Source organism: Chaetura pelagica, unplaced genomic scaffold (assembly GCF_000747805.2).
Source record: "Chaetura pelagica isolate M959 unplaced genomic scaffold, ChaPel_1.0 scaffold90, whole genome shotgun sequence".
Lineage (NCBI taxonomy): Eukaryota > Metazoa > Chordata > Aves > Apodiformes > Apodidae > Chaetura > Chaetura pelagica.
The window spans coordinates 8,157,729-8,174,588 of record NW_009953496.1 but is presented as its reverse complement, the minus strand read 5'-3'; the positions used below and the strand labels follow the sequence as shown (position 1 = coordinate 8,174,588).

The 16,860-nt window shown below is 35.9% G+C and overlaps 1 protein-coding gene across 1 annotated transcript in view; it reads left to right on the top strand.

The window, feature by feature from the left end:
• BCLAF1 (BCL2-associated transcription factor 1) overlaps positions 1 to 16,100 on the top strand; it is an 18,673-nt gene extending 2,573 nt beyond the window's left edge. Inside the window, exons 3-12 of the mRNA XM_009999145.1 lie at positions 501 to 1,406; positions 2,840 to 3,511; positions 3,625 to 3,794; positions 6,535 to 6,640; positions 7,589 to 7,673; positions 8,379 to 8,554; positions 9,701 to 9,881; positions 13,566 to 13,712; positions 15,371 to 15,580; positions 15,733 to 16,100. Of these exons, the coding sequence (XP_009997447.1) occupies positions 501 to 1,406; positions 2,840 to 3,511; positions 3,625 to 3,794; positions 6,535 to 6,640; positions 7,589 to 7,673; positions 8,379 to 8,554; positions 9,701 to 9,881; positions 13,566 to 13,712; positions 15,371 to 15,580; positions 15,733 to 15,738 (2,659 nt within the window). The 3' untranslated portion in view covers positions 15,739 to 16,100. The remainder of the gene's footprint in view (positions 1 to 500; positions 1,407 to 2,839; positions 3,512 to 3,624; positions 3,795 to 6,534; positions 6,641 to 7,588; positions 7,674 to 8,378; positions 8,555 to 9,700; positions 9,882 to 13,565; positions 13,713 to 15,370; positions 15,581 to 15,732) is intronic.
• The last annotated feature ends 760 nt before the right edge of the window (positions 16,101 to 16,860 follow it).

Sequence of the window (16,860 nt, the reverse complement as noted above, 5' to 3'; positions counted from 1 at the left end):
ATAACTTAAGGCTTCAGCAGATGAGACTTGTATCTTCTCAGTTGCCTTCAACCTTTTCCTCATGTTTCTTACTAGTGGACATTACTATCTCCCATAAAAGAAGTGGCTGAATATTTACTGCCTCATCAGTTGCTATCCACAGGCTGGCATATTAAATTGGTGGTCTGTAACTTCATGTGCCAGGCTGTGAACCCTGGTGGCTGAGGAACTGAATGCCATTCTCCAGAGTGGTGATAGTCTCTAATAAAATGGCAGGACATGCCACTAAGGCTGGTAATGTCTTAAGTCGTTTGATGCCAAAGTCTTGAGGGATATAGACATATTTATTATAGTCCTTTGAAACAGAATTAATAAATACAGATTGTAGAAGTTACTTTAAGACTGTTAGTCGTCTTCCTTTACCATTCTGTGTTTGAGAAATCTAGCACTTAGTGTCAAGGCACTTTTTTTTTTTTTACTTCTTAATTTGTCAAATGTTAATGTTTGCTTTTTAATTTTAGTTCTAGGTCTCGATCGAGGACATACTCACGATCTCGCAGCAGGGATCGTGTTTATTCTAGAGATTATCGCAGAGATTACAGAAATAATAGAGGAATGAGACGTCCCTATGGTTACAGAGGAAGAGGTAGAGGGTATTATCAAGGAGGAGGTGGTAGATACCATCGTGGAGGTTATAGGCCTGTCTGGAACCGAAGACACTCCCGAAGCCCTAGGCGTGGCCGTTCACGTTCCAGAAGCCCAAAACGAAGGTCTGTGTCTTCCCAGAGGTCCCGGAGCAGATCTCGTCGATCTTACAGATCTTCCAGGTCCCCAAGGTCCTCTTCATCTCGTTCTTCATCCCCATACAGCAAATCACCTGTCTCTTCCAAAAGACGTGCGTCTCTGGAAAAGCAGGCAAAGAAAACTGAAGGGGCTCCTTTGCAAGACAGCCCTTTGAAAAATAAATCTCAAGATGAACAGAAAGATACATTTGAACATGACCCATCAGAGTCTCTTGACGATTTTAACAAATCATCAGCAGCTTCTGGCGACATTTGGCCTGGCCTTTCAGCATATGATAACAGTCCAAGGTCACCCCATAGTCCTTCTATTGCCACCCCACCTAGCCAGAGTTCATCTTGCTCTGATGCCCCTTTGCTTAGTACAGCCCATTCAGCAAAGGACACACCTCAGCATTCCCATTCCATTCAGCATAGTCCTGAGAGGTCTGGCTCTGGTTCTCTTGGAAATGGTTCTAGCCGTTATAGTCCTTCTCAGAATAGCCCAATCCATCACATCCCTTTGAGAAGAAGCCCTGCAAAGACAATCCCACCACAGAGTGCTCCACGGGAGGAGGCTCGCGTGCGATCATTTTATCCTGAGGGTGGTGAACAGGAAACTGCAAAAGGTGGAAAGTTTATGAAAAGGTAAGAATTACACTATAAGCCTAACATTGCCTTTTAAAATATCACCTGTTATAGAACTGTGACAATCACCATGCCTTGGAAAAATGCACTATGGAATACTATGAAATAAATATTACTAATCTTAGCCTCGTTGGAATTGAGCTTGAAACCATACGCCTTTTCCTCCCAGGATACTTGAAGTTCTTGGCCATTGGCTAGTGGAGATAGGAACATGTATCCTTGAGGAAAAAATGATTTGTGCTTTTCCTTTAATGGTGTATTATCTTACACTCCCATGTACTGTTAAGCAAAATCTTATTTGAAATAGTGCATCAGACTTGCTTGTGAATTCTGGTCAGGTATTTTTAAATTCTAATGCTTGATCTAGTTTGAAATGCAGATCTTCTGGAAGTCTAAAAATACAGATGTGGTACAATGATTTTGTTAACATAAACAGCATCTATTGCTAATTGTGTGGTGCAGTATGACAACTTTGCCTTGATTTGCATTACATATGAAAGAGGGTAGGTCTTTGTATTCTTGGAACATAATTCTATTGATGGGAAGGACAACATATTTAAAGTTGTATGTATATATTCCAATTAATGTAAAACTATTACATTTGCTCTTCAGTTTTTTGATATTTCTACAACTTGTAAAAATGTCCAGCTTCTTGACTTTAGGCTGTTCCTATCAAATGTGAATTGTACTTCAGTGGATTTTTTTACAAAATTAATTACAACCATGTAGGTTTGACTGTAGGCTTTTAAATGAATTTGTCCAGTTGGTGATCTATTATGTAAAAATACACTGCTCAGAAGATCAAAAGCATTACTTCCCCTGGGATAGTTTTATTGGAGTTGGTGAATGTATTAAGACCTGTATGAAAATAGTGTATAGATAAGGCATTGGCTGAAATAATTGGTAAGTGTGTCCTGTGTTTAGGATAGCTGCCTTCTAAAGGTTGCCTGGTTGTACACAGTACAGTGAATGCATTTAGCCTGTGTCAGACTTTGGAATTCTCTTGGAAATGTGCAGGATCTTGAAAGTAATTCACTTTTTTAAAATGGTACTTGTAACTTTTTCACTAGAAGTACAAAGATTAATTGCAGCCTGAATTATCAAGTTTAATTTGAAATTGATAGAAAAAAATTGCTGTCATCAAACAATGTGAAATAATACCAATTAAGAAAAAACAAACCACTTTTTTTTTAATGAAGTTGAGTAGAGAATTTCTAGGTGTTCTACAGAAAGGCATATTCTTCAGATGCCTCCAGTAATATGTAAATGACAGTGGGTACAGTGTTAATGGTGTGCAAATTGTTGCATGCTATAGTTGAATTACTGGGAGGAATGTATTTTCTTCTTGGTGTGGAATTGACACAAAAGAGGAATGCAAGTGAACTGAAATTAATGCAATCCAGAGTTACCAGTCTCTTCTTTGCTATCCACAGGTACACAGATGAAGAGTCTAGAGTATACCTGCTTGATAGGGGTAATACCAGGGAGAAGGAGGCCCAGAAGGAGAGAGGATCAGAAAAAGGGAGGACAGAGGGAGAAAGGGAATGGGAGGAACAGGAAACTTTAGATTTTTTCGTTGATAAAGAGACTGGGAAAGAAAAGTTTAATGACTCTGAAGGGGAGGACACAGAGGAGACAGAGGATTACAGACAGTTCAGAAAGTCTGTCCTGGCAGATCAGGGTAAAAATTTTCCTACTGCATCTCACCGGAATGCTGAGGAGGAAGGAACCAAATACAAATCTAAAATATCAATCAAGGGCAATAGAGAGAGCGATGGATTTAGAGATGAGAAAAGTTATAAGCTTAAAGAGACTGGCTATGTAGTGGAAAGGCCTAGTGCAACAAAAGATAAGCACAAGGAAGAAGACAAGAGTTCTGAGAGACTAATGATGAAGAAAGAAACTCAGTCACCTGAGCAGGTAAAGTCTGAAAAGCTCAAAGAACTCTTTGATTACAGTCCCCCTCTACACAAGAATCTGGATGCGAGAGAAAAATCCACCTTCAGAGAGGAGAGCCCACTTAGGATCAAAATGATAGCCAGTGACTCCCATCGTCCTGAAGTTAAACTCAAAATGGCACCAGTACCTCTTGATGATTCCAATAGGTAAATTATTCCACTTTACAGCATGGTTCTCCACCTGCCTGCAACGTAATTAATCTTTATTTAAACTAGTTGTTTCTTCTTGTGTGTCTTTTTTTGTTGTTGATGCATTTTAGACCTGCTTCCTTGACTAAAGACAGGCTGCTTGCTAGCACACTTGTCCATTCCGTCAAGAAGGAGCAAGAGTTCCGATCCATCTTTGACCACATTAAGTTGCCACAGGCCAGCAAAAGCACGTCAGAGTCATTTATTCAGCACATTGTGTCCTTGGTTCATCACGTCAAAGGTATGTCTTCTGTTTATTGTACTGAGCACACATCTGACAACTTCACTTAAATCTGTTTGATATCTCAAGTACAGGAAGATTTCAGCCCTTTTTTAATGTTGATTTTGTCAGACTTTTTTTTTTTTTTTTTGAGGTACACAAAAATAATAGCCACAGAAACTAGTATTAAAAAAAAAACACAACAAAACAAAAACAAAACACAAACCAATAATAAAACCAAAAAAGCCCAACGAAAAGCAATTAAGAGCATAATAGCAGTTAGACTATGTTTCTGGATAAATTTTTAAGCCTAAGTAGTGTATAAAGTTTGGATTTTTGCAGTGTAGTTCAAACATGCTATATTGGTCAATATTTTATTCGTTTTATTTGAATGGCTCTAACATACAATTTTATATTAAGTGGTGCAGTGTGGATTGACAGATGTCTTTTGCACTATAAATATAGTGGCATTCCTTTTGGAGCACGCCAGAACTTATTTCCATGTTCTTACTTGAAGGGATTGTTTGTTCTCAGAAGATTTAACAAAAGTGGTGCTCTAAATGGTACTAAAATACACCATGATACTGTGTTTTGTTCCTATTTGACAGTATTGTAGAGCTGGAGCCAGGAGTTTCACTTACAGGAACTTGACAGTGGATAAAAAAACTTTCATTCAATGAATTATACACTAATTCTCTGATTTAACAGTAATGGCTGTTGCTTACTGTAAAAAACCAACCCCGCCCCCTCTCCTTCCCCTCCACCCCCAAACAAGCAGCAACAAATCCCTCAAAACCCAAACTGTCAAAGTAGATGTATTTAATTTAGGTCACACATCCTGTCAGAGTCTTCAGATGAAAAAATAGGTAATTCCTTGAAGTATAATGAGGATACCAGGAGAGTTCTGTAAAGGTTTTTTTTCTATACCATTTAATGTTCACTGGGTTATTGTCTTGTCCTTGTGTTTAATGTACTGAGATAATATGGAAGAATTTGCTAGTAAAAATACTGTTGCCATATCATCATACAAAGGGGGAATGTGGAAATGCTTAATTAGGTGTCCATTTTTGGCCTGTCTGTAAGCATTGTTTTTTAAGATGCTTTAGCTTCTGAAATTGCAATTATTTGTGTGCTAAAAGTATGTACTAAGGTTCCCTTAAAAGTCTAATTCTGTTGGCAAGATTCAGATGACTGAGGCCAAATGATTTCTTGCATTTTACATAACTTAGAAGGACAAAAGTGATTGTTAACAATAATAGATTATGATAATGTATTAGAGTAAAACAGTTCTTACTGGGACACCTGTTTAGAGTGTAATGATCTTTGTTGTGGAAATATCTATTTTACTGGTGTGTAAAGAGATCCAAAAGCTCAATCCAGTGAGAGCTTCTGTAAGTTTTGCTTATATGTAGGCTGTAGGTGAAATAATATTCCTGAAACTCTCACATACCGATCACAGAATAGACTGTTTTTTCTGTAAACTTTTGTATGTTAAACAAATACCTGGTAAATGTAACAGCTTAAGAACCTATCTGGTCAAGTTATTAGAATATGTACAGTTGCAGTTGTTTTTGAAACAGAACATCTCTTTTAAGTTTCAAATTTACTGTGGTCTGTGATCAGATTTTAGTAACTCTTGACAAATTGAAGTTATGTTCATTATTGGTGTGATGCGACCAGTCTGAACAGCTCTTTATTAATGTAGAGCTGAAAATGCCCAGTGATGTTTTCTTTTTCATTGTAACTAGGTCCTGGAATGTGTTTTGAAATGGCAAAATCCATGTTACAAAAGTAAAATAGCTGTTGAAAGATACAGATGCCAAACAGGCAAAGTTGAACCTTCTGTCTTCCTGGCAAAAATGGCATAAAAACAGAGTTGCTAGCTCAAATTCCTGTGTTTGATGGAATTATGATTGAGGCACTACCCTTGTAGTGGCCGTTTCAAGTTTTAATGGTTGGTTATGAGACAAATTCTGGATGCCGGGCGGTAAGTTGATACAGATGTATGTTGACCTGTTAAGCAGATAGCTTGCTTCATATGTAACATTTCATAGCTCATGACTTTCTGTATTTCTATATTACATTTAAACACATTTGTTGAGCTGGTTTAAAAATGAGTTTTGTTGTTGCTAATTTAGCTGTCTCTGAAGGAAAGAGAAAATTTTTCAGAGAAGTTGTCAAGTTTGCCAAGATGCCAGATGTTTAAATGAATTTATTTACTTTTAGGTGCTTTAATTGTCTTGGATCTTTATCATTACAATTTCAAGAAATTGCATTTATTTAATAAATTATTTGTTAGATCATTCATGTAGTTATTGAAGCGTATAGTGCTTAAGTGCTTTCACTGAGTTAATTAATTTTAAGTTAAAGATTAGTTGAATGTACTTATTGCAGGTACCGATTATTTCAAAGTAACTTCATATTCTCTTACGGGCTAAGTAAAAAATAACTGTTAAGCAATTGCTTCTTTATCTTTCATTAGAGGAAAATGTCATTGAAAATGAGCAAAACCAATCAGTAAACAATGCTTGTATTAGGTGTAATACAGTCATGGCATAGTTACAAGTAGACTTGCAGTGATGCTGTGCACTGTTACTTTGGTTACAGAATGTGTAAAAATAGAGAGAACAACACATTTCCTTGTCCTGATAGATTTATTGAAAACAATGTTTTGCCTGCTATTTGCCTTTCTGTCAGGAGTTAAATACCTGTCAGTTGAATTAAACTAATGAAACAGTGTTTTTTCTATTGTAACCAACAGAGCAATACTTCAAGTCAGCTGGAATGACCCTAAATGAGAGGTTCACTGCATATCAAAAAGCTACTGAAGAACACTGCACCCGGCAAAAGAGCCCAGAAATACATAGGTATATGTTAACTGCATATGTAGATGCTTTGTGTTTCAAATAATGTCTGCTAATATTTCTTTTGAGAACCCAAAATATTTTCTCTAAATCTGTCTGGGGTATTTTTGTCAATTTCTCTGTAAATACAAACTACAAAACCCCTCCCCACCAAAACTCCCTTCTGTAAAAGAGAACTCATCTGATCCCAAGTCTGGCTTCATCTATGGTTTTGTAGCAGATGTCTTCTCTACTTCTGTATCTCATTTGGGATATATTTACTTTTCTCACATGCAGTGCTCAAATATTGAGGGGCATATGTCTTGAAGATGAAAAGAAGCCCTGTACATGCATCCCTATTCTTCAGTGTGAAATGTTCCATCTCATACTACTTTAGTTTTTGTGTGTGTTAATTTACAGCAGTTTTTTGAAAAATCTGAGAGCCTGAAAGGTAAGAAGGTAGGCATGCAGATGTAGTTTCTGATCATGTGCTGTATTTTTTGATGCAGTGTACTATATTTGTGTTGCATGTGAGGATATATTATCTCCATATTCAGTATCCAGCTTTGTAAGTTTCCTTAATTGTTATGTGTTTTTGACTTTACAGCAAACTGTCATAGTGTTGGTGATTTCTTGGGGGAGGGTGAATTTTCAACTACCTACAGATACTGAACTTCTGAAAAAACTCATTAAACACTTCTTCGTATCTTCAAAGCTGTATTTAAAATGTGAAAAATCAAACTGCTTATTTTCTGTATTTGTGTTTGTAGCATACTTCACACAGAACAGAACCAAAATTTTACATTTTTAGTCTGCTTCTGTATTCTGATGGGGGGGCTTTACATGCAAAAAAAAATTTGTTCTACTGCAGGAATACTTTGTTTCTCCATTTTTCTGTTGAAAAGAAATGTCTTGAGGCCATTAACCATCACATACGCAAAAGGCAAGACACAGCTTTTATTTTACATTTAGGAGGATTGACATCTCTCCAAGTACTTTGAGGAAGCATACCCGTTTAGCAGGTGAAGAGAGAGTCTTCAAAGAAGAAAGTCAAAAAGTAGGTTCTAAGTAATTGTCCTATCTGTATTTCTAAATGTATTGTGTTTTCTTTTAAATCTGTTCTTCAATTTGTGTATAAAAATACAGAAATAATTTTCATTTACTGTATCTGGAGTGCTTGCATTTTGAACATATTTTTTTTCCTTTGAATAAAATAAGTTATCAAGAAGCCAGGGTATGTGGCATGATTTTGCTATATTGATAATGTAGCATGTAAGGTCAAATCTTCTCCCACCTGTTCTTCCTTCTTGGACAATTTTTGATCAGTTTTGTGGCACTAAGCTGCTCAAGGACAAAGAATACAAGGGCTAAAAAAAAGTACTGAGGTGGTCAGTGAGTAGTATGGTTGAATTGCAAAGGTGCTTGTGCTCTGTTAAAAACAATTCACCAGAAGAAGTGAATACTTTAATATCCTCCAGTACCATGTATTATGGTCTGCCTGCATAAAAAAATAGATATCCCATTGGCTTGATGGGAATGACGATTTGAAACTGAAATTTTTAGCTGTTCTTTTTTTAGATCTAGCCATTGTTTGTAAAGGGCCTTCACTTAAAGTCAATTTGCGTGCTGAAGAGTTTGTTGAAAAATAGGTAATTTTTACCTCGCTTTTAAAAAAATGGATGCATAACTTGTCTTCTCATTCAGACTGTCTTCTGGATGTTTTATTTCAGAATTTTTTTCCAAAGTATGTATTTGTTTGTAGGGAGATAAAAAATTAAGGTGCGATTCTGCTGATCTTCGACATGACATTGACCGACGTAGAAAAGAGCGAAGTAAAGAGCGAGGAGACTCAAAGGGTTCCAGGGAATCCAGTGGGTCAAGAAAGCACGAGAAAACTCCAAAAGATTACAAGGATTACAAATCCTACAAGGATGACAGGTAAATATTCTAAGTCCCCCTGAAGGATTTTAGTTTCTAATTAGCCTTTTGTAATTGTAAGCTTAATTGCTTTCAATTTTCAATGTATGATGGAACATTTAAATTTAAACAATTAAAATTATTTGTTTTACAGCAAATATGTATTATCTGTCTTTTACACGGCTTATGGTGGATGAGGACAAAAACTTTGGAATAGCAAGCTAACACTGAAAAAAAAAATGACAAATTAATCTGTCCTATTATCCAGGCTACATCAGGAGGTTGGACTTCAATGCAGTACATTTCTGTAAACAGTTTGTGTAAGAACTTTGGTTCGTTATGCTTGATTCCGCACTTTTTCAACTCATAACACCCAGAGTATGAGAATCTTACTGATGTTTATGTTTTAACATGGGTGAGAAGGGGAATTTTTACTGTTGTCTAAAGCCAGTGGGCTGTTTTAAGAAAAAACTGTTAGCATATCTCAGTGGATACTGTGTAGCAGTGGTAAGAATTACGTCAGGTATGAACTTCTTTTGAATAGAATATAAAAATCTTGTAAATCAAATTAGTACCACTGTGGGGTTATAAAAAGTTGCTGTAGGAAAATTTTTTTTTCCTGCCTTGTACTGGACATAGAATGAATTTTACTTATGCTTCCTATTTCCCATTTACTTTCTGACTTCGGTATCCACATTATCTTCCACTGGCTAACTCCATACAGCCATCTGTACACAGATGTAGGGGAGCCCACACCATAACTTTTCAACAGTGTGCAAACTGACCCATGTAAAGTTGCTGTGAAACTGCCTCGGGGGGTTTTCTTCCCTTCAATTTCTGTTTTTATGCCTCAGAAGAAAGGCAGATCTTAAAAGTAACAATCTCTTTGTGGCATCAAAACCTAGAAAAAATATACTAGCAGTTTGCAGACTGCTGCTTTCCAACTCACTAGCAATAATATACATTTAGTGCATTTAAATGCATAAGAGGAGGCTGGAAAGTGGAACTGTACTTCACCCTAACATGTAAAATATGTAACGTGTGACTTTATAACCAGAAGGGGGATAGCTTTTCATAAAATATAAACAGACCCCTTTTAGTATAGCATGTTACAGAGTTATCTTATACTTCAAAAATAGCACACAGTATTATATTTTTATTTTTCAGTAAACAAAAAAGAGATCAAGACCGTGGTCGGTCCTCCCCATCTTCCTCTCCATCTTCTTCCTCATCCAGTTCTCGAGAAGAAAAAGATTGCAAGAAAGAAAGAGATGAAGAGTTCAAAACCCACCATGAACAGAAGGAGTACTCTGGTTTTGCAGGAGTCAGCAGGCCAAGAGGCACCTTTGTAAGTTGTTCTCTTAACTCTTCCCCCAAATCATGAACATTTTGCCAATAGTAGTAGTATATCAAATCAAATGAGGAAGTGCTGCGGTGATTAATATTAGGCTACACTTCTTTCATAGCAGTGATTCTTGAGTTATTTTGTGTAATGTACCAAACCTGAAAATGTTGGCTTTTCCCAGCACTGCCCAAAAACAGGTAATTGTTGGGTAAATATGCATTAGTGTGTCATTAGAGAACCTAGGACAAGGGTGAGGAAAAATATTTCTTGTTTATTCCTTGCTCTTTTGTAATTATGTTGCTTCCTAACACTTTTTGTTAAATTAAAAATTTTGTTAGATTAAACCTGTGATCTTTTACCTTCTTAACAGCCTGCAGGTTCTCTTTTTCCCTGTCTCTTTCAGTTTGGTTTTGCCCTCCCTTGTATGCGATGCCACTAGCTTGTTAAATGACGTATAATTAAAAATATACATTAACCATGAAATAGTTGTATTGAGGAGAGGAGATGGTATACTTGTCATCTTTCAGTGTTTCTTTGGCCTGAACTAGCCACAGTGAGCATGAAAGCTCATGATTTTTTTTAATCTGTGAAATGTGTTTTAGCATTGTGATTTGGAAAGTGACGTATTGACAACTATAGTATGCAGAAAAATTTGGAAGTTAAAAATTGCATGTTAGTGTAATTACTGATACTTAATTGGGAAAGGTAGGAGCATTAGGAAAGACTGGGAATCAGTAAAAGAGGCCTTGAAAAGATATGAAACACTTAAAAAAAAACAACAACACCCAAACAAAACACAAACCACAACAACAACAACAAAACCCAAAACCAAGCCACAAAAAAAAAACAAGTTCCATGTTAAGTAGGGGGGAAAAATGTCAAATAGGCTTACATAATGGGTAGGAGTAATTTCATACTTTCACAATAATTCCTTCATGTAGCCTGTAATTAAGACTAAATGCAAAAAGGCATTGCTAGGTATAAATGCATATTGAATTGTTCATAGTAGTGTAAAAGCAGTTTTGAACAACACATGAGGGTGTCTGAAATGCATGTGGGGTGTGCAGCACTTGAGTCAAGGTTGGAATCTTCCATCTAAAAAACTAGTTACTTGGAATACTCACATTTCAAAATTTCTAACACTAAAAATATGTAATTTTATCCCTTGTTATTTTTTAATACAATTTAAAGAAAATTATACTAAGGAACAGCTATGCGACAATTTTCTAAACCCTTGGATGGTGTAGGCATCAAATATGAAAAAATTGGCACAATTTCCAACTGTATAAGTTAGTGGCACTGAGTGAAACAAAGTAGAGCTTAAACCTCCCTCTCCCAAGAATCAGTTGAAGAAAACTCCTTGTTGGTGAAGCCTTACTCATTTATAAAACCAGGTATGTACAGTGAAAGAGATGCATGAAAGAGATTACATGAAATGTCAGTAGATGTGAATTGGAAATTTGATAGGGTTCTAATTTAATGACTGGTGACTGCTAGCTCTGACGAGGTGATAATAACTGGTTAATGTTCCCCACTGGCGTACATGGTCACACATAGGCTTACCGAATAAACTGGTCTGAACAGAAGCTAACTAAGGCCAACCTGTTGACTTGATCTTTTCAGGGATACAGCTTGGATAGATAGTGTTGAAACATACAGAGTGGCTAGTATAGGAATGTCTTTATAACTCAGACTAATAATAGCTGCATTCCAGTAAATATGCTTTGCTTTTGGAGTAAATAAAATGTTTTGGTTGTGCATCCTCCCCAAAGCAGGAAGCCTTGATACACTGGGAGAGCATAGCTGGCTGGATAGGGGAGACTTTAATGTAAGCTAAGCTGTCAGTTTTGTATTAAATCCACAATGATTTTTCACTGACACCTGCTGATAGACTATAATCTTTAATTCCAGGGTTCTTGTACATCAACATCATGAATAATTTTGAAGTAGCAACACAGAAGGATAAGTAGAATCTCTTAATGACATTGTCATTAGTATCCAGCTCCTAAAGACTTCTGTGTATAACAGGTTCTGATCAAAAGGATTTTTCTCTTTCTATAGAGAAATATCCTCTACCCTTTTTGTGTTGCTCTTTGCAGTAAGTAAGCTCATAAAGGTAAAACCACAGTGGATTTTATCTCCCCTATTTCTTTGCCTGAAACACAACCAGGGGAGGAGGGAGAGCTGGGGTAGGTATTAATACAGTGTTGAGGAAAGCTCTAGATGTTTTTCTTGAAGAGAATCTGATTGTAGGATCTAATACCAGAAAATGCTTACCTCTTTTTTTTTTTTTTTATTTTTTTTTTTTTTTATTTTTTTTTTTTTTTATTTTTTTTTTTTTTTATTTTTTTTTTTTTTTATTTTTTTTTTTTTTTAATTTTAATGTCTCTTGATTATGTTTCCCCATGATATGATACTACTTGTTGTGTCATAATTTTGTAAAGGTTTCCAAGCTATGGGAAATAAAGCATATAGTATTTCCTCTCTTGTGCTGTTTTCTTCAGGTGAGATAGTCTGTCACCTCCCAAGTGATTCTCAAAAAAAATTTTTCTTTTTTTTCTTGTTAGTCTGAAGTGTATTGAATAGGTCTTGTGAGTCTTTTACAGATTATTTTTCAGTTGGTTTGATATCAAAGTAGTTTTAAAACTGCCCAGCATAAATTTGGCATTAAAAGTGTTAGAGCTATGTGGAAGTAAGTATACATAATACTCCTCTTTCAAGTTAGTTAATTATATCTTTTCTAGTCTATGTTTATGAAGCATCTTTTTACCAAATGAAATTAATTTCCAGTCACATTCTTGTACAAGTACTCTGATGACCCAGTTCTGTTTTTAACTAGGCTATTTATGGAAATAGTGTTCTGCACTAACTGCAGGTTTTAGCAAGTTGTCTTCCCAATCTAACCTTTCTTTTCCCCTTGAATGGAAGATATAAACTCCTTGTTTAATATGTTCTTTAAGCTAAAAATTTACATGCTGAGGGAACTGTATTCTGAGAGAAGTATTTTCTTTAGTGCCATAAGACTTCTTAGCCTAACATTTTAAAATCATGTTCATTCATTATAAAGAATAATGAAGATGCCTATTCTCACTTCAAGTGCATTGCTACTCTGTACAGGATATATTGTTGATTTTTCTGAGTAAAGAATTTACTCATTTGAAACTTACTTTGGCCTAAAGTACATTTCTGAATCTCAACTGAAAATGTTTGAGCAACACAAGGTGGTTATAATTATTTGAAAACTGCTTTGTTTTTATGTATTCTAGAATAATTTTCTCATAACCAGTATGACTGACTCCATAAATGACAATTCTTTTCCCCCCTGACAGTGTTCTCCCTCTTTCAGTCTAGTTTTTCTGGTTTTGTCTTTTGTCTGTGAACAGCTTCAGAAGCTTCTTCTGACCTTTTGTTGCAACAGATGGGTTTACCAGCAGTCAAAGGAAGTTTCTTTTTGGTGGTCGTGGGTGAATTTATGCCACAAACTCAAATGTGTTTCAATTAAATGTAAATTACTATTTCAAAGTGAATGCTTGAATATATTACTTAAGGTAGTATGTGAATTTTGAAATGGTTTTACACTTGTAGATTCTGTAACTAAGAACAGAAAGAGCATTTTTGGTAATAGAGAACTTGAACACTTCTTTGTGGTTTTGTGTAAATGGATTAAATGACATTTTGGTTAATCAGTTTCGAATTAGGGGCAGAGGAAGAGCCAGAGGAGTCTTTGCTGGAACAAATACTGGTCCCAGCAACTCAAATACTACTTTTCAGAAGAGGCCGAAGGAAGAGGAATGGGATCCTGAATATACCCCAAAAAGCAAGAAATACTTCTTGGTGGGTGTGGAGAACTTGATATCTTATGCATGCTTTTGTTTTTTCGATTTTCTACAAGCGTAGAAGTAGCATGCATGTAGAGACAGGGCCTTTGGTTACCTCACCAGGAGAACATCCACCCTGTTGTAGAGCCTGGTTCTGCTTCTCTTGCATCTTTCCACAGCAGGCTGGCAAGATCTGCAGCCTGACATGGAAGTCATCTGCACAACTTCTGTCAGTGAGTGGGGAAGAAGGCAGACTCAGACTAAAATTACTGAAAACAAATTTGAAAGCAGAAAGACTTGTGCTGTGTGTTCCTGGATTTGTGTCTGTATGGCATTTGAGCTTTGTCTTAGATTTGTCTGGAAGTCTACAAAAGTGGAAGATCAGGAAAAGCTGACAGTATTTGTGGATGCATGTAGGCTGACTGTTGTTAGCAGTCCTTCTGTTCTTACTTGAGTAGGGTGATAGTCATAAGAATGTCTCCCTAGTTCTGATAGCTTTCCCATCTGGTTTATGAAAGGAGGACTGAGGATGTAACCACCCAGTAACTAATGTAGTACACTGAATAAGTAGTGTCTGTTCTACTTGGTTTCCTTAATACAAACTTCTAAGGATGTTGTTTCACCATTGAAAAATGTTAAGTGGTGAAGATTGGACCTTCTTGTATGGCATCATAATTTGTCACAAATAGGTTAACAGTTAATCCAAGAAACAACGCAATCTCAATTTGGTTGCTTGTACAAGGAGTTCCCTTCTTGTCTTCCCACACATATATAAACTTTTCTGACCTATAAACGTAGAAGGAGATGTGATAAATCTAGTCATTAAGAAGTTCTATGATAGCTAGAGCAAATAACTAACTCCAGTGTTTCTTCTCATCTCTAAAAGTGTTTTTTAGTTTAAATAAAAAGTCACCCATAAGCTATTCTTACAACATATAATTATTAATAAATTGCTTTATATAGGTGTGGTATGTGTTTAATAGTTCAGATTTCTTTCCAAATCACAAGTAAAACTAGATGTTGAAGCAAGTGTACCTCACTCTTCTAAATATAAAACTTTTTATACTAAATAATTGTCTGTAGTGTTCATGCAGTGCATGGAATGGTCGTCAGAAGACTTACCTTATGTAAGGCTGTATTTGGTAGTAAGATAGTAAACTTTAAAAAGCTTACTAACCAGAAAAACTCAGTGGTTGTTTGTTAATGACAGATTTAAACAGTTTAAACATCATTTGCCCTATGTTGTGCGAGTGAAGCAGGGTTTCTGAAAACTCTCTTCAGTTACCTTTCCTTAATAAGTATAAGGAGCTGTATCTCTGCATTAAAATTTTAAAAAAATGAAATACTAGCACATTCCTAGAGCTTCTTTGTTCTCTCAAAATGTTTTTCTAACTGAAGATAAGTGACAACTTATTTTTACTCGCAAATGTCTCAGTAGACCCACAGTTAATAAGAGCTCTTAAAACAATTTTATTGCTGTGGTTTTAGTTACAGCATCATGAATTGTAAGGATATAATTCATAGTATATTCTATAGATTGTGATCTAACTTAGTTCTCTTAATTGTGTAGTGTGTTTTTTTTTCTATGTGTAGTATAAAGTTGACCTGAAGTACCAACATTTAAGGGGTACTTCTAAGAGGTGTTCTAACCTTATTCTTTGTCTGGTATTGCAGCATGATGACAGAGATGATGGTGTGGATTATTGGGCCAAACGAGGAAGAGGCCGTGGTACTTTTCAGCGTGGCAGAGGGCGTTTCAACTTCAAGAAGTCAGGTAGCAGTCCGAAGTGGACACATGACAAGTATCAAGGGGATGGGATTGTGGAAGATGAAGAAGAAACGATTGAAAATAATGAAGACAAGGACAGACGCAAAGAGGAAAAGGTAAGTGGTTGTAGTGAGTTACAAATTAAACAGGTTTTCTTGCAGTATCTCAAGAAATTGGGTGTGTCTGGTGGGGTGGGATATCACATTAAATGGCTTTGGAGTTTGGTTATTACCAGTTTACAACAAGACTGTTTTCTTTCTTTCCACAGGAATAGCGCTGGAAGAAAGTTATAACTGAAAGCTCTTGCACCACCCACACAACATTTTTAATATGTTTTTTTGTTGTCAAATGAATGTAAGCATTCTACTTAGATTTTACTGTTGGAAAGTAGTTTAGAGGGATTGTTTTTGTTTTAAGCCTTTAGAAAAAAATCTTGGTATAGTAAACTATGTTAATGATCGTACAGGTAGGAAGTAAAATATTTGTAACAACTTTTAAGAAATTTTACTGTTTGTTATATGCAGTGTAATTCTGCTTTGTCCAAATATATGGTCAAGTACAACTCCAAAAGTTTTGATTCTCCCCTATGTCTTGTGTTTTATTCTGAAGTAAACTTACAGCTCTGCACACCTGAAATCTTGGAGCCCCATTTTTTATAAACTGGTTACTACTTTAGTGTTGCCTTTTTATACAAGGTGTATTTCAGTGTAAGTACCCACTCATAGCGTCAGTATGAACAGTTGTACAAAATGTTGATGATACATTAGTGCACAAGAAACACATTAGCATAGTGTGTCTGTGATAAACCTCAATTTTTACTCGACCATGCTAGAAAGTGCAGCAAGAATTTATCTTTGAGAGTAAAATTGTCACTCTTCTTCAGTAGCCTGAGAAATACACACATATATAAATACTCAAGTGAGTTTCAAGTGTATTATTTCCTTTCAAGTGTATTATTTCCCTTCTCAAATGTGAGTTCCAAGTCTGCTGCTAGAAACTTCTCAAACAGATCTGAAAACAGGTGATCAACAGAATGCCCAAGTTATTAAATCAGTGGCAGCATCAGTCTAGCTTTTAAAATAATTTTGTGTTTCAGTTAATTAAGCTGCCCCTTCAATATTCCTTCTGTGGACTTGGCTATCTAGGTATGTAATCTGACAAGACTAAGTCTTTAGATCGATCAGATTTACAGCCTTAAGTGAAATGGCTGCAAGGAAAAGGGAGGAACAAAACAAAAAAACACCACAAAAATCCATGAAAGTGTAAAGCAAGATGTGTTAAAACCTGAATCAGTACAGGTACTTCACATATACAAAACATTTCTACAAAGTGTGAATACTGTTACAGTGCCCTGTAGGGACATTTATTTAGTATTCTGCTTTATACAATATGTAAA